Source organism: Alosa alosa, chromosome 9, assembly GCF_017589495.1.
Source record: "Alosa alosa isolate M-15738 ecotype Scorff River chromosome 9, AALO_Geno_1.1, whole genome shotgun sequence".
Lineage (NCBI taxonomy): Eukaryota > Metazoa > Chordata > Actinopteri > Clupeiformes > Clupeidae > Alosa > Alosa alosa.
In genome coordinates, this window is record NC_063197.1 from 24890033 (window position 1) to 24916878 (window position 26846).

The following is a 26846-nucleotide window of genomic DNA, read 5'->3' on the forward strand; positions in this document are numbered from 1 at the left end:
TCCCAGGCTGGCAGCACCAACATCTAGAGGTAGACAGTTATTTAAGATGTCTAGTGCATCTAGTTGTATGCCTACATTGGTAGGCCCAGTCCTATCAGCAATTAAGCCTTTTAACAATATTAGTTAATATGTTGTAGTATCTAAAGACCCTCCAAAAATAATTTTAGCTGATTAAAATACTAAAATACTTTTAAATTTCTAGGTTTACTAAAAGGGAAACAAACTATCCATTTTCATTGGCCCATAAATGCTCATGCTGGTGCCTTTCTTCACCCAGTTACAGGAATGCCCAGAATGTAAATGTGAGTCTTTTGGCTTGGCCTAGGGCCCTGGGCAATGTGAGGCAGCCAGTCTTCCCCCGATCAGTAAACCATCAGTCAGCTGATAAAAATAGCCTCGAGTCAAGCATATCCCAGACAACCAGCTAATAAAATGCCCAGACAAGTGACCATCTGACCCGCGACTCGGCCTCATTGTCCATCTTGACGGTGTGTGGAAGTGAAATAATATCACTAATAAATCATGTCAGACCCTCTGGCTCCACACCTCCCCATGTCTCTCCTATTCGACCGGTTACTGTTGGGCCAGTGCTACCCTACCCACTCACTGCAAGTTTTTTTGGCAGCTAATTAAACCATTCTCTTTTCAAATATCTATTGAGTTAGTCAGGGACAGGCAGATTAAAATACTGGTTGCACACTTCAAATACTAGAAATGCATGCTTCCAGAAGCCCCAGGATGCTTAAGTATAATAAAGCTAGCAGATAAATGAGTCAATCTATATATTTTAACTTGTTTTGAAAAAGAAGTAATCAGAAAGACACCGAATGTGCTGCAACTTCAAAAATCAACCTTTGCGTTTTATTAAAATTCAACCAACATTAAAATGTACCAAATACACGACTCATCATGGAGCATTCAATTTTCAGAAAAACAATCTCTTCAGTCAAGAAAAAAGCAGATTTGCTAAAAACCACCCACAGATGCACAACTGACAGCTCTTTTTTTCTCAGTCTTCAATCAAAAACAAATGAAACCTCGCTCAGAACACCAAATTAAATTGAGACAGTACCACTGGAAATTACAGATTAGAGTTAAGCTATATGTGGCACTCGGTAATAAATACATAAATACAAATGATTACTTTTAAACTCATTATGGTACTGTAGGCCCACATAACATGAAAGCTTGACATGAAATCCATCTTTTTTGTACGTTTACAGTGCTTGGCATCAAATAAAACTGGACAGAGACCCTAAACCTCTCTGAGCCCTCTCGGTGACAAACGTGGCTGGCTGCAAGTCTTTTGTAACACTGTACCACAGCAGTGTTCAGATTAACTCATCACGGTCTGGTGTGCTGGAAAATGAAATCCTATCACTGACTTCAAAATCCCTGAGTTTCCAGGCACTTAAATTTGATCTGAATAGCAGCGTATTCAGTGAATACTGTAGTTCCCTATTGAGCATGTGAATGGTTGACTAATGCTTTGGACATACAGTTGAAGAACTATGGGAAATAAAATCTATTTAGAGGTACCCAACATCTATAAAGACATTTAAGTGATATTAAAGTATGGGAGTAGATGTCAAAATAAATATTAGTAATCAGATGTTAATCTGAATGGTTTTGATTGTAGGCAAGAACAGGACTCAGAGTGAAACTGCCATTGTTAAGCTATTGATTTAGCTACTGACTGTCATAAAATCGCTATCACCGTTATTTGTTTCTTGGATGAGCAAAGAGGACACATTCTGGCACTGAAGTCATGCTAAAATGGTAGAGTTATAGACTCTGTGATCAGGTCCAGTCCTGCCAATGGCCTAACTACTGTATGCCCCACAGTCAGCATGCCATTTTTGATTTGACTTTGACGCACCACTTCAAGGTCATTTCACTCTTGCTGCTCGGGGTACACGGGGGCTGTAATCTGAACTCAGTGCAATAAGAGAGGGGGCCGTGAGGACGGAGGCCCCTTCAGTTGTGCATCAGATACTGGTGGAAGTAGATGCCAAAGAGGCTGCTGATGACCTGGCACGCTGCCACCCACCAGGTGAGGAAGGCGAAGAAGCCGCGGAAGAAGAGTGGTGTGAGGACAGAACACAGGCCGTGGAAGGCTGCGGCCAGTTGGGCCACGGTGGCCTGGACCTCCTCCTCCATGTCGTCGGCTTCCTCGTCGTCCTCCAGCGGGACGGGCGGCGGCGAGGTCGGGAGGACCAGAGCCGGAGTCACGCCTGGGGTCTCCTCAGCAAAACACCACGAGAAGTCACCTGGAAAAGCATGTGAAAAAGCGATTTTTCACTCAAGTGAGTCTGGAAGGTGTCATTAGCTGCAAATCCACAGGCCGTGGTGAGGCAAGGCTGATTTGATCTTGCAGGCGTTAGTGACTGAGGATTCAACCCAGAGAATGAGAAACGCAAATCCAATGCAATCTTTGACATAAGTTTAAGTTATCTGGTTTTGGCTCTGAATCACCCTTACATGACTCTCAAAAGCACTAAGCACAGGTGGGCCAGAGGGTATAGGTGAGGCCAGAAATTCGGGGACAATAACCCAAAGGAGGCCCCGTAGAGGCACTTTCGTGCTCCAGAAGTGATAATGGGGAAGCGATTAGCCTCCACAAGCCTTAATTCGCTTGGCTTTGGCTCAGTGGGGAAGGGGCTACTGAGTGCTATTAACTAAGTATGCAGAGGGCATGTACTTAAAATACTGGTTGCACACTTCAAATACTTAGTTCAAGTATATAGTGCAGATATTGGGATAATACTAACCATTAAAAAGTGGGCACAATCAAAGTAAGCACTCAGTGCACACTAGCTGAAGTACTGAAGTATGCGGTTTGAGACATAGCCAATGACTCATTTGCCTCGATATTACTGACTATGTAACATAAATATATCAACACATTTTCACATCTTTATCAACACTGCTCTTGCCACTGACAGCTTTTTTGGCCTCTTGAGAGAACTCCACACCACACTTCACTTCTCCTCTCACTGCAGTCTAGAGGCCTTTTCACACTGAGGTTTTTTCCTTAATTATTGCGCCTTTATCGCAGCGTGCTTGTCTTTTTAAAACAATTTTTCATTTTGAGCTCTATACTGTCAGTTGTCAGTGATGTGACAGAGAAAATTGATTTCAGCCTATTTCAGTACATACAGCTATCTGTCCAATCAAGTTGTCAACTAGCTATAAAAGCAAGGGCTATAAACACTATAGTTTCTATGAAATGGTAGCTACCACACACATGATGGTTATCTACAACTGACTTTCGAAACTCATGAAGGCTTGGCTTACCCAAAGTCTTCAACGCAAGGGTTGAGAAGAGTATCAGCAGAATAGGGATCAGGTACTGTAGCGTGACCACAGTCAAGTAGCAGAATATGCGGGTAACCTGTGAGAGCACAAGGAGAAACACATCCACACGTCAGGTTACCTTGTTTTCACACTCCTTTTCCATTTCAATTTAGAGCACAATAGTGTGAATAAAAATATTAAAGACAGAAACAGATATAAAAAAAAAAAAAAATCAGCACAAAGCTTTTATTTACAGAGAATCAAGGCATGTGCTGTGCTTGTAACAAACTATAGTCATGATACCTCATTACTTCCTTTGTTTCCAAGGTAAAGTCATGCAACTCTGTGTGATCAGAGGAAACTTATATTTGCCTGAAACCTTAGTGTTCCGAATTTCTAGTGGGAGTTGTTTCAAACAAACATGCTGTTCTATTCAGGCAAATTGGAATGCCCTGAGAGTTTGAATTCGGTGTGCATGTGCAAACACCATTTTGACCAAAATGTATGTGTCTTTTTGTATGTCTGTGTAAATATATGTATGCCTGTGTAGCATGATGCTAGTCTGGCTCCAGGCTCTCCCGCTATCGTCATCATTTTAAACCAGACAATAGCGCGCCAGGTGGATAAGCCAGCTTGTGATTGGGCCCGGGCAAAAATTGTAATGAAAGCAGCAGAAAAAGATGCACAGGTTTCCAGCCTGAGCTGCAGGGCGAGAAAAGAAAATCGCCAGCAGATCAGGCTGGGTTCCCCCAGTCTAGCATGATGCCTCCTAAACTCCTTACCTTCCTCTGGATGTCAATGGCAGCTATACCCTAGCTAGCCTAGCATGATGCCTTTTTCTGCTGCTTGAATTTCCCCTGGGGATCAATAAAGTATCTATCTATCTATCTATCTATCTATCTATCTATCTATCTATCCTAAACTCCTTACCTTCCTCTGGATGTCAATGGCAGCTATACGGCCAGCCTCCCTTTTCATCTGCTCCACCCACTTCTGGGCCAGGTTGAGGTAGGCCTGCAGGTGGTAGCGCGTGACCAACAGACGCAGCACACACAATGCCACCACTGTCCACAGACGCACCGAATTAAACATGGAGCTGGGGATCCTGACCAACAGAAAGACCAAATGAGGACACAGAGAAGCCAAAAAGCATGTGTGTTGCTAACATTACTTAACATAACTTCTTTAGGGTTAAGCTTATTATATAAGATTAGATTCGACTTTATTGTCACTGTGCAGAGTACAAGTACAGAGACAACGAAATGCAGTTTGCGTCTAACCAGAAGTGCAAAAAAGCAGAAAAGTGCAATGTGATATACAGTACAAAGTATAGACAGGTGGTGCAGTATAAACAGTATAAGACATATAGTGCAGTGTAGACAGTAGTATACATTTAAGAAAGTGGTATGGTTTACAATAATACATTAAATATAAATATGTACAATGTATTAGCAGTAGCTTTATAAGAGCAGAATAGATATGGATATATAGTAAGAATAGTGTATGAACAACATGTACAGATATGTGCAGTGTAGTAGCAGTAACATTATAAGAGTAGTACAATTAATATAGATATACTGTATGAAATGTATTAACAGTAATAATATTTAAAAATATATAGATATTCAGTATGAACCGTATAGACAAATATGTACAGACATGTGCAGTGTAGCACTAGTTACAGTAACCTTATAAGAGTAGTGAAAAATATGTGTATTTGCTGTAAGAACAGTATAAAGAGCAGTAGAATATGGCTATGTATAAGTGTATGTGTATTATGTGCTTACAATGTTACTGTTGTCTTTCCCATTGGAGCATTGGCCAAGAAGTCTCTGGCAATTGGTTTCACCCACAATACAATCACCAACAGAGGGGAGAGGAAGCTGATGTGTAGGAGGGCTCTGGACAAGACAAGATGCATAGCATCACCTTGAGAGGTCTTCATAGATTTTATAATGACAGTCATCATTTGTATACTGCATTTTGTATACTGTTTTCAGCCAACAATACTACTAGTCATAAACTCTAGCGTGACATGTATAGTTTGGAACCTTCAACGGCATGATAATGCCATGGATTCATATGCTATAGACCAGTGTTTTTTAACCTTTTTTGCCATGAAACATTTTTGACTTTGACTTGATTTTGTCACACCATCATCCCAAATGTTACAAAAAATTAAACCACAGCCTATAACTTCTCGTTGTAGAAGAGTCTCATTACAGTGACTACATATAAACAACAGCGCAAACATGCGCTCAAGGAGGGCAGTATGATTGTCAATTCTTTGATGCAAGATTAATTTTTTTGGACCATGAAATGAAATGTAAACATTTTTTACAGCACACTGGTTCAAAATCTAGGCCATAGACAACAAACAAAGCTGATGATTTAGCTGAACATTGCTGACTACGTTATATCATTCAAATATAACAATGTTCATCTAACTCCCTCTACATGGGGGATGTTCTGGTCTTACTTTACGAAGGGACGGTCAGAATTCATCTGCAGGGCATCTAGATGGGTCTGGGCGAGACGAAGTCCAGGAAAAGCCAGCAGGGCACCAATGAACCCACAAACAGTAGCCAAGCCCAGCTTCACAGTCAACTTGGTAACAGGCACTCTAATGGTAAAACAATTTCAAAAATAACATATATTAGTTTGACATAACATAATAACATAAAATATAACAATTTAAAATTGTTTGATATAGCTAGTTGCAACTTTAAATACATTACTTTGTCTGTAACCCTCTTTAAAGATTTTAAAAAGGTACTTACGACCACTCGGAATAGCCTTGCTGTTTTGCAAAAACTTCCAGATTGTCAAAAAGACTGTTAAAACCTAAACAAAATGCAAGTAACACAAGTGAAACAGGTGTCACCAAAGACTTTCAACACCACATTGTGGTAAGTATAATCAAAGCATGACATGTCAGGGGAAGGGTCCATACCAGGTTCCAGGCCGAACTCCAAGTAGTCTTCCCTCACGACCAGCACCAACATGGCTACCAGCAGGGACAGGAAGCCAAAGGCCAAACACACGGAGCTCTCTCCGTCCGCGTCGGCGCTGAAGTAGTGGCTCATTAGAGTGTGCAGAGTCCTCCTGATGATCTCAGGTCAAGGATGACAAACTGGACGAAAGAGTGAGCTTGTGTATGCAGAACACAGAACAGCCTCTCAAGATACTAAACTTGTCTGTGTGACTCATGTAAGCATGTTCTTAGTCAGATGTGGTTGGTACAGGGCAGGGGTCGGCAACCTTTTTTGCCTGGAGAGCCACTTTTACAATTTTTTTTTTTTTTTTTTAAATCTCAGAAGAGCCACATAAAAACGATTACAAGAAAAAGTTTGGATATTTAACATACAGTTAGGCTACTTTCATTCAACAGAGGATTTTTTAATACATTTTCTACTAGTTTTAAAAGTAATGTGCAAGTAACTTGAAATGTAAAGTGGAATGACAGAAGTAGGCTATAGGCCTTAGGCTTCCCATGTAGGCTAAACACCACCCCCTATTTTCCCAGTGTCCTTTGGTATGCAAAGTATCAACACACTCAATTTTCGTTGACATGTCATTGGCGAAATTGAACATTAGGCCTACCAGAGATTAGATTTGGTGATGGCCTTGGAGTCTGGCTGGCTCATATTCAGTGAGGTGAAGTTTCATGCAAGAATTGAGGCTGTCATCATTTAAGGGCAACTCCAAAACTGTCAAAACTGTCATCTGGCATTGTGTTGTCGTTATGGATGTGACAGTTTTGCGTGGAATTGCCCTTAAACGTGAGCACAGGTTTGTCTTTATATTTTTCATATGTGAGAAAGATTTCTCACATTCAAGTGGAATAGGGTTAACACAGCAATACTAACTCGTTGCAGTGTGCGATAACGGGCAGTTCATTTTGCGTTTTCAGAATCAGTCTTTGGATGGAAACTTTCCCATTTCAGCCCGCTTGTGTTCGCGCTCGCAAGCTGTGGTCGCTGACGTTTCCTTTTTGACATTTTCCTTATCTAGCCTACAGCAAGTGCACACATCAACAATAACAATTAAAGTGTTGTCGTTGACTAGCCTGGGTGTTCCCATGCTGCCTTGCGCGCGCAATTTGATTCACGCTGCTAAGGCAGCCTGGAGACCATGGAGCAAATTTTCGCCTGAGATAGGGGACCAATCACAGAACAAGGGGGAAAGCAAGACGATGATGAGCTATGCACAGACGCATTTGATAGACATCCGTGGCACCCAATAAACGGATCTGGGCATTTTTTTCAAATACGAGAAAATTAACGTTTGGTTCCCAGACCACGTCTCATTGAGAAGTGGTGGCGCTAGCCAGGCTAGTCGTTGACTGGAATGGAGGGAAATCTGTGATTTTGTTTGATATTGACATGGCAACGAACCACGAATGTAGGCCTACCAATATTGTGCAGGCTACAGTTATGGAGTCAAGTGAGGTGGAAAGTTATATAAATTAGGCTACTCAGATGGAGCTACAATATTACATTTTGAAAATGAATGAACTAAAATAAAATACATTTTAATGAAATACTCATTAATTATTTTCAAAAGCTGAGCCGCATCAGAGGGATCAAAGAGCCTCTTGAGCCGCAGGTTGCCGACCTCTGGTACAGGGCAAGCAGTTGAATATAATACATAATTGTTGAAGCATATAGTATGTTGTGAAGTCTTGAGTGCTACTATAAACAGTAACAGCGACCAGTGATCTGACAATGGTGATATCTTTTTTACCCAAGGCTTCTGTGTCACAAAGACCCCATAGCTGGTAAAAAAAAGGATTTAAGGGTTGACAATAAATTATGCAATATACAAGTTGCATACCAGAACCAAGTAGAAGGATACAGGCAGAAAAATACAGTCAAAACACACCAGATGGCACCAATGTTGACCTCTTTGCTGGCATCAACCACACTGTAGTAGGTCTCGGTGAAAAGAAAAATTCCAGTTGCATAGACGGCAAAATCAATGAGCCATTGGTACTCAACGAAGAACCTCAGAACTGTGGGGGGGGATAGTTTATGCTGTGATAATCATCCAATCCTGATAGTATACTCTTTTTTCAAACACATCTGGTAATTTACCTAAGGCATCAAGTACATTGATGGGAGTGCTGTCCAGATGGAGATCTATATCCTTCGGCACTGTGAGAGGCTTGTTTTCTCTGTTGCCATTTTGTCTTCTGCAGGCAGATGAGAAAACAACACATTATGAAAGAGCCCAGTACAATCTGTCAGTAGCCTATGTGATGGTAGCAGTTTAAGACAGCTGTACTAACAAACAAACGTCTACCATGACAGTTCTCACCTGTCTTTCTTGTTAGGTTTGGTCACCTGCTTCCCAGCCAAGGCACAAAGCTCTACTTCAGACGGGTGCTTGAAGCGGAAGAGACTAAAAGCAGAAAACAAACGTTGTCTTCAGCTTTACACTCCAATTAAATTAAACAACAAAATAGCATGACTGTTTTATAGCCTATGAATTACAGTGGTGGCTACATCAATACCAACAAGTTTAACAAGACTTCAGTACCTGCCATTGCACAGCAGCCAGCGTGCAAAGGAGCAGTGCGGAGCCATCCTCTGCATTATGCTGGCAGCCAGCAAGCTGACTACCAGCTGTACTCCCATAAGGGCCTGAAAGAGAGTTTATCACACCAAACGAAGTGTGACACGACAGACACAGACAAACTGTAGGCTACTGGAGTTTCAAATATTTTTTGACAACTCATTGTGATTTTTTTTAGACCACTAGTGTACCTATTGTCATTCATTTCTAATTTGCAGTAGATTACGTGAACGTCTAGGTACACGTGTCCAAACTCAAAAGTCTTCAGGCAGTTATGCTGAGGGCCACAACTGCGCCAGTCATTCAACATCAGAGGAAGTTGGCTAAAATGGGATGGCTAACTAGCTTGCTAGCTAAAGAAGAGGAGGAATCCATGGAAAGCAGAGCTAAATGTATAGCATGCTAGGTCAACCCACAATGCTAGCTTGCTGCAGGAGAATTATGGAGAACTTGGTGCTTTGAAACTGAGACGGACACTGCGTTAGGTCGTAACTTACATGAGATAATAGTCAACTTGAAACATGTCAACTCATTTGACACATGTGACGGGCTTTCAAGAGAAACAGCCTTGTTATCCAACTGGCCTAGCTTACTGAGAGTACTCACCTGGCTAGCTAAGTCTAAAAAGGCTGTTGACGAGTATTATCTTATAGAGGCATAGAGACTAATGCTGTTATTTACGCGTCCACAGGCAAAGGAAAAATAATGTCAAATGCAAACTGCACTTACCATTCTGGTATTTGTGGAGGTATTAACAGTCGGACACGTCTCCCATTGACAAACTCTCAGCAAAGATCTCAATCCCTGAACAGCTGAGACTACTCCAATGACATGTGGGTACTCTGTACGTTCAAAGTAAGGGGTGTGCTTACCACATAAGGACTTAAAATCCTATTGGTCGAAATGGAGCATTCAAGGTCCTTATTGGCTCTCTGAGTCACCGATTATATCTTTGTGGATGGATCAAGTGTTATGCCGAAATTCTGTTACCTGCCTGGAGTAGCCTGACGAGCCAGACCGCTAGGGTGCGTCTAGATTTCTAGGCTATGCCTGGAGGACTGCAAGTGAAACAAACAAAACGATACATCTCTCCGACTAATCTGGAAAAAGTGAGCTGCTTGTCGTTGTATGACTAGCTTCATTATATTTCTGCGAACTGTAAGATGCCAACATTTCCCATGCTTGAAGACTATTTGGGTTAGCCTAGGGTATATTTGTGCCCAAATGCCTTACTTTTGACCTAAAAACCCTTCTATAAGTAGAAATGTGCATAGATTTAGGTCGATTAAGGAGAAAAGCCTATTTAATTTACTTTTTCCATTTTCCCCTAATTCCCCCCTTTTCAAGGAATCCCTGGATTAAAATAAAATTAAGATATACTTAAATTGTCCTTAATTACCCCCTTAATCACAGCAAATGACCCCTGACCTAACACCTTAAAATGTAATCTTAAAGTTTAAGGGGTTTCACACTCACACCTTATAAAATGGCATTTTAAGGTAAAATGAAGGGCCCCTTTGTTTACATTAATTAGTTTTGGTATTTTCAGGGGTAATTTAAGGCACATTTGAATATGTCATGTTTCATAGTGAGATTATGCAAGGCCTTTGCACAATAGGCCTACATTTGAACAAGTTCTGACCTAAGACCTAAGTGTAAGACCTAACATGAGGAGGAGCTCAGCAAGAAGGAATATCTTACCTGCGCACTATAGTCTGTTTGAGTCTAGTGTGCCTTTTTGATGTAGGCCTAAGCCTGGAACCAAATCTCTGGCTTTGTTTTTACTGAAAGGCTTGCAGTTATTTAAAGCGACCCTATTATGCTTTTCCGGTTTTTCCTTTTCTTATTGTGTGTGTTAGAGCTTTAAAAAGTTGTCCGCAAAGTTACAAAACCCACAAGAATAACAAGAGCAGGGTTGTCAGATTCATATTAGGCAGTGGGCCGGATTTGTTAGAATGAGACCTTGTAGGGGCCGTCACTGTCATGATCATTCTGGTCATTTTTCTGCATGGGTTTGTTGTTTGATGACATACTCCTTTACTACAGCCACATATGAGCCAACAAGGCATAGGTTTATCATGCGGTGCTGCCACTGTTCTTTCTATCTTCATTAATTGATCATGTCATAGATATTGATAGGGGCAGCCGTGGCCTACTGATTAGCGCTTCGGACTTGTAACCGGAGGGTTGCCGGTTCGAACCCCGACCAGTAGGCCATGCCTGAAGTGCCCTTGAGCAAGGCACCTAACCCCTCACTGCTTCCCGAGCGCTGTTGTTGCAGGCAGCTCACTGTGCCGGGATTAGTGTGTGCTTTACCTCACTGTGTGCAGTGTGTTTCACTAATTCACGGATTGGGATAAATGCAGAGACCAAATTTCCCTCACGGGATCAAAAGAGTATATATACTTATACTTATTGCTTATTACACATAGTCCATGACAAGTGGATACCTAGATGTTGACAACTAGATGAATATCTTTATTTTCCCCAATCTATCCCAAAACATCTGGGGGCGTATGAAACCTACTGGCAGGGCTGGATCTGGCCCCTGGGCCTTATCTTTGACACCCCTGACCTAGAGGGAGTACATCTCTCTTAGCTAGCTCCTGCTGTAATGTATGACATTGCAAGAAGACTCCATTGATATCACAGTATTGCTATTGTGACTTCATTGACACTCTTGCCGTGCTGTAGTATCTTCCAGTAGGCCTACACTTTTACTTCAGTCAGTGTCACCCTTATAAGTCAGCTGTACTCTTGTGTCTGACTAATAGGTGTCTTTGTAATTTCCGTTTTCCATTGTCAGTCCATCTGTTCATAGGACAGGTCACCAACTAAATCTGATACTTAGTTCCAAACAGTGGTTTGGAAAATGCTTTACTGCTTGCTTAAGATCGCTTTGGTTTTCTTGTAATCTCTCATTGGCATGCAGTGAACACAACAGGGATACTCAGTCTTCATTTGCCAAGAAAGTAATTTATGCACACAAGAAGTCTCTAAGCAATCATGCCTCAGCTAAAGGTGCAATGTTTATTATCCACTGCCCATTCTCCATCAAGGGAGGTGAATGAGAGACTAAAATGACAATGTTTTCATTTATGGCCATATCATGGCTCTCTAAATGGGGATTTTGCCTGAAGTTTAAAATCATACAAAATGAAATATGTACATATACATTGTAAACATGCATTTTCATAAGACTGTCATTTCATATGATATTTACATACCACACTATGTTTCTTGCACATTTTGTGACCGTCCAAGTAAATGAAAAAGTAACATTACTTAGGGATACTTCTAATGATTCGGGGGGCTTCAATCAGAGTGCCTTTGTCATCATTCATTTGGTTGTTTTTTGACATGCATTACGATGAAAGATAATCTGTTGACGTGCATTTCAAAGACAGATCATCTCTGCTCTCTTTTCTAGTGATGCAAAGAAAAGCAGCCTCACTCTGACTGTGCCAAAATGATTATCGTATTCAAATGAGTAATCAGCATGTGTGCACATCTATCTTGTGGATAAATACTGATGTGCTTTTGTTCCTCTAAATCTTCTTCCTTTACAAAGAACCACTGTTATAAATGCTTTTGTCTGAACAGGAGGTTTGTGAAAGCAAATTACAGGAGAATGTGAAACAGCCTTGTTTTCTTGTGCATATTAGTGCTTCTAATTAGTACGTATTGGGCTCTTCTGTTCTTCATGGCATTATGTGTATATGTGAATAACTTTTACATATCATCATGATCCCCATCAGAGGTTTATGTTGACAAACATAACTAAACATAAAACAATTTTTTTCCATTTAAAGGTGCCATGTGTAATGGCCGCCAACAAATCAATTCATACTCCACATTCCATAAAAAAATGGGGGCAGTATACCTCCAGAAAGTAAGAGTAAGAGTACCCTAGAGTAACAACCGGGAAACGTGTCTTGCAGTTTGGCTGGCGGTTATGTTGCCCGCAAACTGCCTCCCATGGCCGAAACTGGTATTATGACACCTGTCGGGCTGTGGCTAGTAATTTAGCATGCTAATTCAGGTTGATATATCTGCAGCACTATACCACTATACCTATACCTCTCATTCTTTTGATGCGTGTAGCTAATTTTTTGGATATTTTTACCTCAATTCTTATACATGGCACCTTTAAAAGATACCCTCAGATTCTAAATTGGCCTTTGATGTTGGCTCTAGCCACTTCTTCCAGTCTCAGATAAGATTATTGGAGGCCCATGCCCTGATCACTTCTAATCTGAACAGACTGAAATATTGCAGGGGAACTTAAATATTCCTTTGCATAATTACCCATCGGCTCAAACAGCCAAAGGTCTGTAGGATTTTTAAAATGGTACAATAGACAGTGCACTACACATGCAATAAGAGTTTGTGCTGACTAATTCAGAGATGAAGTTCATGTCTTCAATTTTGTAAATTACCAAAATACAGTACCATGAGCGTCTACAAGTTCAAAGACATAATCAGACATGGATGCCTTGCTGGTATATGACTTATATGTAGTACCAATCTCTGGATCCCTCAAATAAACATTAGTCAAACAAGATTATAATAAAAACTACAGTAGCTTTTGGAGTAATTTTGTTATAGGGGCCTTTTTTAGCGGTGGTGAGCTGAGGAGCAGTGCAGTGTAAGGCTAGGAGAGACTGCACAGTGTTTTTCTTATCTTGCCTTGATTTTCTTTTTGACTGCAGCATTCATTTTTTGTCCTGCATCATTTGAATGCATGCAAATGTGCCTGTGACACTACAGAAGTGGCCACACCCCCCACCCTCTTCTGCAGTCACATGATCCCAGAGCTGCTCTGCATGCACAGGGCCAGCGGATGCCTATGGCAACCGCAAGCACTGATTTGTTGGTGGGTCGCTCCAGAGGGTCAGGATTCATGGCGGTGACATTTCACACCGCCATATCTCATTAGATTATGGATAGCAGGGAGGCCACAAAGTTCAGCTTCGAAAAAGGCCCTGTTGACTCATTGTAATGCCAACTATATCACCACCACGTCTGAACTTGACACAGAATAGCGGCAAATTCCAAATAATAAGTGCATGCAAATGATTTGGGATTGGGATTACTGATTTACGAGGTGATGAAACCACACACATATTATAGTTATCAGACATAAAAGAGTGACTTATTTGAACATCATATTCAGTAAACCTTTCTCATGGCTTTCTTTCCATATCAGGAACAGTTGAAGTGAGAAATGTGGATGGGTTTTAGTCATTTGATTTATAGAGGTGTGCACTTTGTAAAATCTTGATCGAAATAATGATGTAATTTTTTACCTTATTTCAGTGTTTTTTTAGTTTAGTTTTTTTTTTATATCATCTTTATCAACTGGACTGATTGAGATTATTTTGGCACACACTCTACATAGGTCAAGTTCAGCAGTGCTCTCATTTTTAGTTAGACACAGCTTCCATACAGTTTACCAAAGAGTGTCAAAGCCACAATCTACAAATTTAAGGATGCTCCTTCACCTAAACTGTTCTATTTACGCTGTGTAGTCATGAGATTATGTGAATGAGCTATCAATCACAGATATTTTACAATGTCCTTTGTACACAGTTCAGTTCACAAGTTCATCACAACCACATGCATCTCAAACACGTCTATTTTAAATGATATATAAGCTTAATCAGAAAAAAACTTTTATATTATTTATATTATTTCATATTCTGTTTTTTTGTATCTGTGCTTATATGTTCACAAATTCTAGCACATGTCCAATTCACAAATTTCCCGCCATCATATATTTCCCCATAGGCCCTGGTGGAATGCTGGACACGCCTTGCATGCCAATTGGTCACAGACTGAATGAGATTGAGACTTGCGCTTGAACTTGACCATAGGAATTGCATGAGAAAGGAGACGCAAATTTGCCCCTTTGCACCCTTCTTTTATGTGGCTTAAGTTGTTAAGACTGATGTCAACGCTCATTATCATAAAATCCAGCCTGTCTCCAATTAAAGGAGAGTGTCAGAGGGAAATAGGTCTTTCTACACAAGGCAGGGAGTCTTACCAAACCTCTTCTCTCCCAAAACAGAGAAGTTTAAGGTAAGATTTTTTACATTCTTGATTTGTTTTTCCTAGTCTGTTCATGGCATAGGAAACCAATATCTTATATTGTTCTTAGACTATTTTGGTATGCCTATCATTTGCCTTTATTTTTTACCAAAGGGTGTTTTTGGTGCAAATGTGGCCTGCAGGTGTTTTTGCAAGTTCATTAGTACTCAATGTATTTCAGAATTGAATAGGTAATCAACAATTGTTTAGAAAAATAACACAAATCATATGATCAAATTATAACAATAATGGTGTTTTTGGTGTTTCTATATGTCATCAATATCAATTTTACTTGCATACTTCAAACCATGTTTAACACATAGTGTCAATAAAACTGATAAAGTATTAAGAAATTATGATCAATTGATCCAGACATTTTAGAAACCATTGAAGGCAAAACTGTAGGCCTCTGTACTGTACCACAAACATGCATTGTTTGTATTTCACTGCAGATGTTGGGCAGTATAGTTGTAGGCTACTTATTCTGTGCAGATTCCATGTAGAATGTTGATTTCACTACAAATTGGTTCTGAACAGTATCCCTGAAAAGATGTAACAACAACATATTTGCTTGTGCTTTTGAGCTCATTAGAAATAGCCTCGCAAGTATTTGCTTTGCATTGATGTCTCACATTATAATCTCAATTTGAAAATCCTATCAGTTGAATTCACATTGATGTCCAGTTTATTGATATTGTTTCATTCATCCACAATTTGGATGAAGAACAAAATTAAGTTTAAAACAGTTAAAAAAGTTTAAACAGATATATCTTCAGTTTGAATCATGCCACAAGTGTTATCAGCAAGATTTATCTTTTGCATAGAAATCTTTAATAACTTGTCTTTTATAGAAACACTCTCATGGCTTTTATAGAAACAGGCTCATTTTGAGTTTAATTTCAGGGTTACCTTGGTTGTAATCATTGTTGTCATACCATCATAAATTACTTGAGTGAGCCTTATATAGCAGACATACCAAGAAGGAAGTTCCAATAGCCAAGTCCAACAGACACTGTAGGTGTACCACTCTGAGACCATGCTGAAGACTTTACATAGAATCACACATATCCTTTTGATCCCCACAAATCACCCTTATGGATGTGGTCTTAGGTTAGTGGTTATTCTGATTATGTGATTGATTATTTTGCTAATATTCTTGAATTGACTATCATGGGAACTCTTTTAACAGTCTATTGTACCTTAAAGTTACTCCCAAGTAGACTATTGTGGTGCTAGACCATTAACATAATTCTAAGTTTCCTGGGTGTATATTGTGTGTCCTAAATTGACTTGCCTCATTTGATGCCATAAAATTACGTTGATATCATAGTCAGTCATAGTATATATAATTTGTTTCCCAAAAAGTGGGGGAATGAATCAGAAAATAACCCCAATTTATTTTATTTTATTCACGTTTATATGTCACTTGCAGAGACATAATGTAGGACTCAACAGTGGAACAAATCAAACAAAAACTGTAACAGAAGATGGACGGACCATGTGGGATCCTCATTATCTCAGATACCTCATAATCTCATGGTGTATGTAGACACATGAACTATTTCAATTTTGCAAGTAAACTCAAATACCTATTTTATCATTTCACACGATGTAGAAACAAGATGTGATGTTTTGTTTGCTTCAAGCAAAATAATGCCATTCCACTATCGTTCAATTGGCTAAATGAACATTTAAATTCAAGTTTAAGTTTCTCACGGACTTGATTATAACTGGTAGTCGACTCTGCCACCAAAAGCCAAATCAAATACCCTAGCCTTGATTTAATTTTTAATTATAAATTCAGCGTTCACATGTCCCACACTAATCTACGCTAAAACTGTAGCCTATGAATATGCATTCGTTCATAGTTAGCCTACATTTATCTAAGGGAGCTGCACAGTGCTAAAATGTTTTTAATTTTTCCTTTTAGCGTGATCAAACATTTTATATTATCATAGGCCTATGCCATAAGCTACATAGGCCTATTCATGTCTAAATTGTATTTTACCATGTCACAATGTTTGTTCGGGCGACGTGGAAAAAATAAGGACGTTACAGGTAGGCCTAGCATGCTCTCCTTTAAAAATTCTAAAAACTTCCGTGCAGTTTTTAATTTTTTTTAAAAGAAAGTTTCTCAACAATCCTGCCACGCCTGGTGATGGCATCAGCTGAACGATAAATAATTAGGCTAATTGAGTAACCTAATTTTGCACATTTGAGTGGGGAGAGATTTTATATTGCTTATCAATAGGCTATTATTTGAAGCAATTGTAGGTCTAGTCATCTTTTATTTTATTTTAACAAACTGACGCGACATTCCAAGCTTCCAAGAATACGAAGTGTTTAGACAATACAGGTTATCCTAATTAATTTTCGTGGCAAAATATGAATGAATATGGCAAAATATGAATGAATAATAATATTTATTATATCTACTTGCATTAGTTAAAGTATAACTCACCAGAGAGGCCATTAATTAATCCCATTGCCTACACTTTGTAGGCTATTTCGTTGTAGGCTATTTGCATTTTGTTATAAATGTGTAAATCTCTATTGCAGCACTCGAAATTACGTGTTTATTAAATAGGTAATAAATTAGATTATCGAATAACTAGAAGGTGGGCCTATAAGCAAGCTATGTCCTAATAAGACAGGTTATCATGTTTTTTTTTCTGCAAACATGCGGTGTTATGTCAGAGCAGAAACTTTTTCGCAGGTGCTTCTGAAACGAAAGGTGTGCAGAAACATGAGGAGTGGCATCTGACATGACCTTAGACACCCGTCATGCTATCGGATAAAATTTGCTCTTCATTGCACTTAACAGCATTACAGCAGTGAGACCAAGCTATTTCTATTACCTGTAGGTGTCGCTGTTACTGTTTTATAGAAGCTGCATTGTAGGCCTACTACGAGCCTCCCCACTCATTTCTTTTCAGACCATCATTGAGAACAGACATTGACGGAGATGGTTTTTAGGCATTATTAGAGCATTCAATAAAATTATGCCAATTTTCTTCCACGTAAGTTATTTCTTACATTTAATGTAGGCCTAATCTGGAAAATAATATTATGTAATTTCTGTGTAGTTGCATGCTCTCTGAGATCAGATTGTTTTAATGTTAATTTTAGTTAGTCTTTGGCATAGCCTAGGCCTACATCAAGTGCCTACTTTTGGCCTAGGGCTACTTTTGAGTAGAATATTGGGATAGTACAATATTTGGCTGGATAATGTATGTTCTGTAACATCCTTTCAGATGGACTAATTAATTGGGAAATATAATGGTTTCATTTTATGATAGGCCTAATTCTTTAACATATATTTGTTACTATACTTTCTTGGTTTTTACAGGTTAATGCAAAATAGCCAAATGGGTCATTGAAAGGACTAAAACGGAAAACAATAAAGTAGGCCTAGGTTACAGCTAATTTCGTTCAAAATAATTTTGAAATCGATTCTTTGTCTTGTAAGTTAATTTAAAAAGCAATCATATTTAACAATCATAACATGATAAATGTGTGGTCTATATGATTCGCCAAATATCCGTTATATTTACAAACTGAACCTGATTAAAATGTGGTTGAACCCTCACAACTCTATATAGGCTTATAGGGTATATCAACGTTCAATTGACTTACATTTAGTTTTCAGTCAGTAACAAGAGTGTAAAGTGTATGGCCTATTATAGGCCTATTATTTTCAGGGCATATTTGGGTGTTCATAAAAATAGGTTGTTACAAGACTTTACAAGACATGTTTACAATAATCAGGTGCAAATTGCTCAAGTGGGCTTGGCCTAACCAAAAGTATACCTACACTGTATTCCTGGTCGAGATTAAGGTGATGACAAAGTCAGTATTAGAAAATCTTTGCTTTTAGAAAAAAAAAATGCTTTTCAAGATCCCGAGTCTCAGACGGAAATAGTCCCGTTTTCTTGAATGCGTTATTCAAAGCCTGTCGCCTAAACGAGCTTTTTTTGCGCTTTTTTTTCTCAATGCTCTGCTAAAGTCTTGTTGTTTTTAACGGCGTTTTAGATTTTAACAGAATTCAGTTTGCTGGCATAAATCATCTCCGCGGTTACTATTGGATAGATAGTACCCTAGGTCTTGGAATATTTTAGGGCAGCCTATCCCTAGCCCTGACGTCAAGACGCAATGGCTCACGTAGTGAAATGATGAGAACATCAGAGAACGTGATTCTCTCAACCGTATGGTGTATCGTGAGCGGCTTGTCATTCATATCTGGAAAACAACCAAACTTATAAGAGGAATAAATATCAGTTTTAACACGTGTACGTTTTTATATCGATACGTGGATATGGAGTGACGTGGAATCTTCTGAATTTGACGCAGTGCTAGCTTTACCCTGTTGGAGATGGAAGAGCAACGAGTCTCTGAGATACACCAGGGAACACCGTGCCTTCTGTCTACTGGCTTGTGGATCCATCCTGAAACGTAATACCTCCGTCTGTCTTAATTGTTTAGTTTTCATATATTTCCCATTGCTTGCGTTTGGTGTAATGTTGCCGTTTCAACAACTGCGTTACTAGCTTGGGTACTTGGTGTCACGGTGGACATCTCATCTGAAGGCTCATACGAGCGCGACAAATGCGCACAAGAAAAATGTCACTTCACACGCAAAGCTTTGGTATGCGTATCAGAAATCGGCTTTGGGTTACCTTTTCTTTCTCAGCACTGACTACAGATCCGACGGAGGCAGCATTATAAGAAGTTTAGATCACAACAGTAACATTCCTAACATTCCATAAAGACAAATGTCCATCCGTTTTGTGGAAGATCTTTTCTAGGATTCTGGAATACTAACGTCTTATTTTCAGCGCAAATGTATATAGGCCTATAGACGTTCAGAGACATAGATTCATAGACACTGTCAGTGAAGTTGGTTGTTGACACTTGTGTGGGGAAAGTAGAGTACTATCTTATGCTTTGTACCATGGTGAAATTGATTCCTTGTTTTAAGCTCACTTTTAAGTTCTCTTTTAACTTTTCTTCGTTTAGGCACTTGCCAACCATCTCAGAGAAACGTTCACCATGCATAAAGTTGAATGATGGACATATAGCCTATTCACTATCAAGTGAACTGAAGAACTCAGTTTTTGGTGTCTATCAACGATGAGAAAGGGAGAGGCTTGTGCTTGACTTCTGACGCACCGAAGTACACTGCGCAAAGTAGCTACTTGGAAAGGTCTTGTCGTCAGAAAGTCAGAAAACAAGTAGACGCAAATTGGTTAATTTCGTCCAAAGCTATTTTATTTATTATCTTCTCTTCATATGGCGACGCGGTAGAATACGACTGACATTTTTCGCTAAGGCTCCAATTATCCTTGCAAATGGAAGAAACTTCTGTGTACAGTTTGATTATGTCGATGGCTGTCAAGTGATTTCGTTTTTGGATTACATTGACTACTTCGGATGTCAGTGCAACATTTTGGCATTTGTTTTAACCCTAATCACAGGTGACAACAACTGTTGTTTTATGTATGTGTCCAGAATATGCTAAAATACTAAACGCTGGCATTATACATAGAATAATTAAGGCCACTGTCCAAACTGTATAACGATGTTTCTCACATTTTTGAGAACAATGCCATATTTATAGTTTTACAATATAATACTCTAGATTTCATTACTACTGTTTTTTTTTTTCATTGCGACGCAGGAGGGAAATATAGAATGTGTTAAAATGTCAAAATGTTTCCCTGGTATCTGTCTCTGAGCATTGTATGAAGCGATCATTAGACTAGCACAGAGGCCCCCTCGCAGGCGTTTAAAGCAAACAGTTGTGCGATTGTTCTAGGAGCCTGGGAAAATGCTGCCAGGTCTGGGAGGTGGAGGCTCCTGACGCCAGACCCCCTTGTTAAGGGGACTTCTGTGCTCCCAGACTCTATTGTCATGGTAATGAGGGACCGCACGTTGTTGAACTTGATGTTGACTTCTTTCTTTTGGGCTACATTTTTCTCGGTCACTTGTTTGTGGGAAAATCTTCTGGGGAGCTACAGTGTGAAATTAATTAATCAGGCCCATGCAATAGACAACAATAGAGCTCAGAAGTACTGGGCCCCGCGCTGAAAGCGTGGGCTTTCCCCCTCAGATAAACCGTGATAGAACTTACATTTGAACAGCCAGTGCTGGAGACTTTGCACATTTTAAAGCCTTCTAAAAAGTGGCGTTAGATTTTTGTCATAGACTGTTTTTACACAAGTAGTTTTACTGATGTTTGTATAGCTTACACCAATGTTTGCACACATATATGTATATATATATATATATTTGCTGTGAAGCGCAGGTGTCTGCGCGTGCGTGCTTTCACTGAACAAACGCATGTAACTATTATCATGATGAAACGTTCGATATGACAAGGGATTCGGCGGAATTATTTGAAATTTAATCACATCAGCCTTAAAAATGTCATGTTCAAGATCACTGGTATCAGTTACTGTTCTTTTATAAAGCATTATTAGTGTATAAGGTTATGGTATTTGCATCATGCCAATCATTGAATTTATGGTCTTGATGTATGACCTAGGCCTACATATAATTGTAATTCTGTACAGAAAACAGGCATAGATAGGCAACAGGTGAGCACAGTCAATGTGCACACTCGTCTCATAGTGATGGTTGTAACCTTGACAGTAGCTTATCTTTCAGATCATTTTTATTTTACTTAAAAATCCAATTGCAGTTAATGTTGTGATATCAGGCATAGTTATTAGCATACTCGTTTCTTCCTGATGGACAACATGTTGCCCAGTCAGTTGCATAATTTGATTTGGTTGTTATGCTAGAAAATATTTGATTGATTTACCACACTGATTTTTTTGCTCTACACAACATCATGGTGACATGAAAGGGTGTAGGTATGGGGGTGTTGAAACTTTTTTTTTTACTCGATATGTTGGCCCAATATAGTATAGGCCTACATGTGTTTTTGAACATTATCTAGATCAAGGTCTCATATATGAAGAAGTAGCATAATGTTGCTACCAATTGAGCCATTTACATTGCAGCACACAGCGTTCTTAAACAATGTAGACGTAGGTTATGGAATTGGAAATGTTATTTAATAAAATAGTTTTCAACCTATGCTTAGAGCCGTAGTGAATTTGAGGCGTTTGTATAGCCTTGACCTTTGATCATAAAGGGGACGAAGACTAGCAAGGTTTTTTTATTTGAAGGTCACATCGTATTAAATTTAGGCCTAATACATAGCTTTCAAATATGAGTTGCACTTAGGCCTACATTTAACGGCCAAATGCAAATGCTGTAATTGGAGGAAGAGGGATGTAAATTCTAAACATAATCGCTCCGGCATGTTTCAGCACCAAGGACAGGGCCTCGTCTCACCTTAGGCTACGTGAGCGCTTGAGCTACAGTAGCCTATATGCACCTCATGGTAGGATATGTAGTGTTTTACCATACGTGTCGCATTGCCTTTAAAAACATTTAAATACATCAGTGGAATACTTCAATAGACTAGGCTAAGCCACGATATTTGAAAATGCTCAAAGCGAAAAAAACTGAAACAGTGTCACAAGCGAACCACCAAATGCTTAGTAGTGAGAACCAGTTTCAGAATTGAAGAATTTCCAAATTATTTATACTTGAATTTAAATTATCAAATGCATAGAACAATGACCACACATTCAACTTACTGCTTAGAGTTTTTTTGAATATACACATTTTCATGGGCAAAAATAGGCCTATGATGGAAAGGAACTCTAGACAATCTAGTATTCTCTAGACAAGACAAAATGGCAAAAATGATTCTTTCGTTGCCTGATAAATGTCATTGCACCCGTCTGACTGTTTTCTGCAGACTTTCTCACAACAGTGTTCATACACAAGCATGACAATTATGCTCAGAGCGAGCATGACTCTTATTTGACATATTCAGAAACAAAATGAATGCTTTGCTCATAACGTTTGTTAACGTTTGTTGTTTAAAATCATGTTAGTTTTAGCAGAACAACCAGTAAACCCCTCTCCTGTGTGTGTGTGTGTGTGTGTGTGTGTGTGTGTGTGTGTGTGTGTGTGTGTGTGTGTGTGTGTGTGTGTGTGTGTGTGTGTGAGAGAGAGAGAGAGAGAGAGAGAGAGACAGAGAGAGTGGGTGTGGGGGTGTGTGATGTGTTGGAATATAACGTTAGATTTAGCACATTCAGGTGAGATGACGTTTAGGCAGGTAATGTAGATTACATATATAATAGACTGATGGAATAAATGTATATAGGAAACTTGAGATAGTGACTTCTATCCTCAGACTTTGCCTAAACACGTTACTGAAAGTAATTCCAACAATTCAATGTAGCATAAACCGTTATTGCAGAAAAGTGCTATCGAAGTGCCTCAGTATACACGTTCACTGGAAATTCTTCGACAAAAACTGCCTGTAATTTGTGTAATATTTACACTGGCCACCCAAAATTAAAAAAAAGATTATACATCGTTAGAATCATTTTTATCAGGTGGGCAAGTGGGCTACAACATATGTTTGCAAAGGGAAATTTGAACATATGACATGCTGTGATATTTATTAATATTTCATTAGCGTAATCCTCGCACGTTTTAATGTCATGGGATCTGTATAAAAAGTTTATTTCCCATGACGTGACTTTTTGGCACACATTTCAGACAGTCGGTGAAATAATGGCTGCTGTTTTGCATATTCTGAATACGCAACTGTGCCATGTCAGAAAAGCTCATAACTTCTCGTCGTTATTAGATGGCCTGATATTCTTTTGGACCTGTTGTAGGCTCTCTTCTTGGAAGCACTGACAGAATGGGTCCTTCTTTAGACATTAAAATGTGCAAGGAGATGTCCATTTGGCTTTATTAAGAAAAAAAAAAAAAAAATCAACAAATGAGCCCTTTCAAAACGTTTCTGAAACCTCCACATTATGTTTTCTTTCATGTGGCCGATTCCATTTCCTGATTTCCCCGTTATATTGTGCAAATGGGTGATTCCATTCTAAATTGAACGGGGGACTTTAATGTGGTGTGTACCAACCAGTGAAGTGAGACAGTAGACGTGTTTGCTCTCTCTCTCTCTCTCTCTCTCTCTCTCTCTCTCTCTCTGAGTGGCACATGCTCATTGTATATCTTTTGTTCACCGACCTGTATGATCAGTGTGTGTATGAGACAGGCAAACTGCTTGTACTCCCAGTAGCATTATTAAAATCATCCCATCACTGGTCTGTTTTTGTCTAATGATTGTGATGGTTTATCATAAACCCCATTAGCTGTTTCGTGGCCTTTCACAACTAGTTTGGAAATGTTGGTTAGTTGTCGTAGCTGCCGTCAGTAGGCCCGTTTCTTGACTTACAAAATAATCATAGGCTAGTAATAATAATAATGAGCTATTGTTATATTGTGACCATGCAGTCAATTTGATGTATTCCTAAAGGTGTAGCCTATTATAGCCTATGTGTTGATTCTAGTACAATTTAGACTAACCTAATTGAATTAGATAATTTAGACCTTAATAGTTCTATCTAATAGTTCTATCCATAGTCCATGGGATCCATAGGATTATCTCAGTGGAATAGTGTATTGCAAGAAATGTTGTTTTGCACAATTGCAAATTTGCAAATTGCAAACAAAAGCAATTGTTTAATTTACGTTTTTTTTTTCGTGGAGAAAAATTGTTGTAGTAGAGTAGATGTTAAGATACTGATGGCTTTGAGAATGCGTATGTGGATGTTGTAATAAAGACTTACTGACCTTCATAAATCCTTAAAATGTAGGCTAGGCTCTACTTATTTTTAGATACTCTACGCTAACCCAGCCAGTACCTCAGTAATTATATATATATATATATATATATATAAAATATATGTAAATAAATAGTAAAGCGTCTGCCATGGTTGATCTAGACTAGTCTTCTCAGAAATGCTCAGCCATGTGTATCAATAAGCATAGCTAATGCTGGTGACATCACACATCCACTGGCGGTGTGACCCCCCTGGCCCTGCCCAGCAGAGCCCCTCGGGCTCGTAGAGACCCTTCAGTCTGTCACCAGTGGCCTTGCGTGTTGTCTCGGAGCTGCCGGAGACCGGTGCCTTTAGTTGCTGTTAATTCTTATCCTTTCTTCTCATCAACGCGAGAAAGCCTTCGATTGTGGGGAATGTATCGATGACGACGATTTTGTGTTTTTCAATTTTCTTGTGAATCTATCCGGCGTCAACTATCTGAATACAAGCAACTTGTTCTTAAAACTGATTGTTCGGAGCGGAGGCATCGTGCCTAGTTGCCTAGCTGACTGAATGATTTCCTTGGTAGCCTACTAAGGAAATATGGATTTTACATCCCTTCAGCTCTGTGAGTATGATATTTGTTCTTTGAAATATGATAACACTTTTTGCATAATGCAGACGCGCAAGTGTGTAGCGAGGCTTTAACAGAGTGATCCACGGACTCTCCATTTGCCGGTTTAAGTTGACATTTGACCGTAGGCCTACGTGTAACCCGTGACTTAATTCGACGCTGTATATTATGTTTCTATACATAATGACAACGGCTAGTTTATACTCGAAAATGTACGAAAATGTATCATATTGTGACAGCTTTTAGGTAGGCTACTTTTTGGTTATTTAGTGCAGAATGTTACACTGGCACAAGGAAATATACATACATCTGGCCTACTGCTTTGAGGGAATAACCCATACTTGTGTATTCTATGGTAAGACAGTTTGAGGTGACTTGTATGTGGTGACCCACTGTGTAGTCTTTATATTAATTCTGTATTAGGCTATACTCATTCACATGGTCCCTGGTAGTTCCACATGGTAGCCTACTATAAATAGCTTTTATGACATTCGCATTGTGCATAGTCTTCTGTGTACATGAAAACCACAGGCTTGTACCGTTTCCACTCCTTTCAGTAGCCTTTTCGACGTTTTCAGCAAGTACAAGTGAATAGCTTATATTGGAAGAATTGAGAGAAGTGTTGGTGTGCCACGCAGCTTTGTAGACCCCATCAGTGCAAGGGGTGGCTTCTGTCGATATGATCATTCCCATCACCCCAGTCAAAGGGCATATTACGGGATTTAAAGTGACTATCTGACTCCTTGTCAGCTGTTTAGAATATTAGTTTTTGTTTCTGCAGGTGATGCTCTTGGGTAGCAATATCAATGCTATTTAGTTTAGAATACTGTCATAGATGGCGCATTCAGCCAGTTTGCCTTTTTCTTCGCATGTATGGCCATGTGCCGTTTTAGGAATCTGGAGGTACTGTAAAGGTGTGTGTGGTGAGTGTGCTTGTGTGTGAGAGAGGAAGAGAGAGTGAGGAAGGAGGAGAGAGAGAGTGTGTGAGAGAGGCGAGCAGCCGGAGCTGCACACAAGCGAACGCTATGGCTCCATGTGACCACAACAGAAGCTGCATCTCGCAAGCGGCGGTCCCTTTAAGAGACGTGGGTTAGTTTTTCTCTTTGGTTATCTAGCTGTATGAGTTTATGTGATATCATAAAGCTAGAGAACCGAATGTATAAACTAATTCTCAAGACTTCGGAGACCGCCAATGGAAAACAGAGAGCCTCGGACAGGGGGACACACGAAGGAAAGGTAAAGGAGCGCCGGGAACAGTGAGCTGCCGGGGTCCGCTGGAAATACCGACGTGCCGAGATTCCGGTAGTCGATAAGGTTCGAATAGGATATGTGTTGTAAAACTGATGTTAAGATACTGATGGCTTTGAGAATGCGTATGTGGATAACCAGAGCTCAAAATCGCACCGCTCATAACCGAGGCAGCTTCCATTCAAACGCAGATGTGGGGATACGCGATACAGACCATAGAGGGATACTTGGAGATACAGATGCCAAGACATTATGTAGATCAGATGAGGACTGGAGATGCAAATTCTGTGTAATTA

The 26846-nt window shown here is 39.5% G+C and overlaps 1 protein-coding gene and 1 long non-coding RNA gene across 3 annotated transcripts in view; one reads left to right on the forward strand and one right to left on the reverse strand.

The window, feature by feature from the left end:
* Positions 1-845: 845 nt before the first annotated feature.
* tmem161a (transmembrane protein 161A) lies at positions 846-9765 on the reverse strand. The gene is made up of 12 exons (XM_048253717.1): positions 9604-9765; positions 8839-8942; positions 8617-8700; positions 8394-8491; positions 8155-8311; positions 6251-6402; positions 6078-6141; positions 5777-5920; positions 5085-5198; positions 4228-4402; positions 3298-3394; positions 846-2270 (listed from the first exon to the last, which is right to left on the reverse strand). The coding sequence occupies exons 1-12, from the start codon at positions 9604-9606 to the stop codon at positions 1978-1980; spliced, it is 1485 nt and encodes a 494-aa protein (XP_048109674.1). The 5' UTR covers positions 9607-9765; the 3' UTR covers positions 846-1977.
* Positions 9766-14905: 5140 nt separating this feature from the next.
* LOC125301102 overlaps positions 14906-26846 on the forward strand; it is a 40646-nt gene continuing 28705 nt past the window's right edge. The window contains exon 1 of one of the 2 annotated variants that reach the window (XR_007194674.1): positions 14906-14955. This is a non-coding gene — a long non-coding RNA (uncharacterized LOC125301102). Of the gene's footprint in view, positions 14956-19143; positions 19417-26846 lie in introns of those variants that run through there. The other variant, XR_007194673.1, reaches the window with a different exon arrangement.

Bases quoted from the DNA above. Each gene is read 5' to 3' on its own strand.
- tmem161a (XM_048253717.1), bottom strand. The intron at 5,921-6,077 runs GTAAGTACCTTT...TTTTACCATTAG, and splicing joins CAAGGCTATTCCGAGTGGTC to AGTGCCTGTTACCAAGTTGA. The intron at 3,395-4,227 runs GTAAGGAGTTTA...GTGCTCTCACAG, and splicing joins CCATTGACATCCAGAGGAAG to GTTACCCGCATATTCTGCTA.